This window comes from Nothoprocta perdicaria, unplaced genomic scaffold (genome assembly GCF_003342845.1).
Source record: "Nothoprocta perdicaria isolate Ctin4 unplaced genomic scaffold, notPer1 scaffold_544, whole genome shotgun sequence".
Lineage (NCBI taxonomy): Eukaryota > Metazoa > Chordata > Aves > Tinamiformes > Tinamidae > Nothoprocta > Nothoprocta perdicaria.
The window spans coordinates 5,352-6,660 of NW_020455804.1; the positions used below are offsets into that span (position 1 = coordinate 5,352).

General features: G+C 65.3%; 1 protein-coding gene across 1 annotated transcript in view; it reads right to left on the reverse strand.

Annotated features, from left to right (window-relative positions):
- LOC112955223 (sodium/potassium-transporting ATPase subunit alpha-2-like) overlaps window positions 1–1,309 on the reverse strand; it is an 11,293-nt gene that overhangs the window by 1,405 nt on the left and 8,579 nt on the right. The window contains exons 14-16 of the mRNA XM_026048502.1: window positions 1,188–1,308; window positions 603–748; window positions 6–136 (exon numbers count right to left, since the gene is read on the reverse strand). Of these exons, the coding sequence (XP_025904287.1) occupies window positions 6–136; window positions 603–748; window positions 1,188–1,308 (398 nt within the window). The remainder of the gene's footprint in view (window positions 1–5; window positions 137–602; window positions 749–1,187; window position 1,309) is intronic.

Genomic DNA, 1,309 nt, shown 5'->3' on the forward strand with positions numbered 1-1,309 from the left:
CTCACTTCATGCCCTGCTGGAAGACGGAGTTGCGGCGGGTCTTGCAGATGATGAGGTCGGCCCACTGCACCACGACGATGCTGRCGAAGAAGGCCGTGTGGCACGTGAACTCCACCACCTTGCGCTGCTCGTAGGTCTGCGGGACACGCGGCGCCCTCAGCGYGGCACGGCATGACTTGGCATGGCACCGCATGACTAAGCATGGCATGGCACAGCATGACTTGGTGTGGCCCAGCATGCCTTTCCATGGCATGGCATGACTTGGTGTGACATGGCATGACTCAGAACGGCTCAGCACACCTTGGCATGGCATGATATGACCTTCTTGGCATGTCACAGCATGACCTTGGCATGGCCCGGCATGACATAGCATGACTTGGCATGGCATGGAATGACTCAGCACGGCACAGCATGGCCTTGGCTTGGCCCGGCATGACTTGGCATGAGTTGGAATGACTCAGCATGGCACAGCATGGCCTTGGCATGGCCTGGCATGACTTGGCATGGCATGGAATGACTCAGCATGGTCTTGGCATGGCCTGTCGCGGCTGGGCACGGGGCAGCTCAGCGGGCCCGGCCCCGCGCGCGGGCAGGGCGCTCACCCACTCCTGCCCGTAGGAGTCCTCCAGGTCGTTGGTGGAGCGGTCGTCCCAGGCCAGGCGGATGCCCACCAGCGTGGAGGGCAGGAAGCCGTTCTCCGCCAGGATCACGAAGTAGGTGAAGAAGCCGCCCAGCGCCTGGATCATCCCTGCGGGCACCAAGCACCTCAGCCCGGGATGGGGCACCCTGGAGCCGGGTGCCACAAGTGTCCTGGAGTCACTAGTGGGCGCCCTGATGTCACGTGGGACCCCAGTGCCAGCCGAGGGGACCCTGAGTTCATGCATGGGTGCTCAAGTGTCRCAAGTGGGTGCCCGGGGGCTGTCCTGGTATTGCTATTGTGTCTTTAAGTGCCACTTGGCCACTGTCACAGCGTGCCCCGCGTCGGCGTGCTGGTGCCCAGGTGGGTGCCCTGGTGTCACCAGTGGGTGCCCAAGTGTCCTGTTTTCACCGGTGGTGCTCGAGGTGCCCTTGGCCTCCCCGGGGTGCCCTGCTCTCCCCAGCGCGCCCCGGGGAGCCACGGGGTGGCCCTGGGGCCGCGCGGGGGACACCCCTTGGTGCCCGCGGTGCCCCCCGCGGGGGAGCCTCACCGATCTGCCCGTAGGCCATGCTGATGAGGCGCTCGTTGACCAGCTTGTCGGAGCGCGGGTTGCGCGGCTGCCGCTTCATGATGTCGCTCTCGGCCGCCTCGTAGGCCAGCGAGATGGCCGGG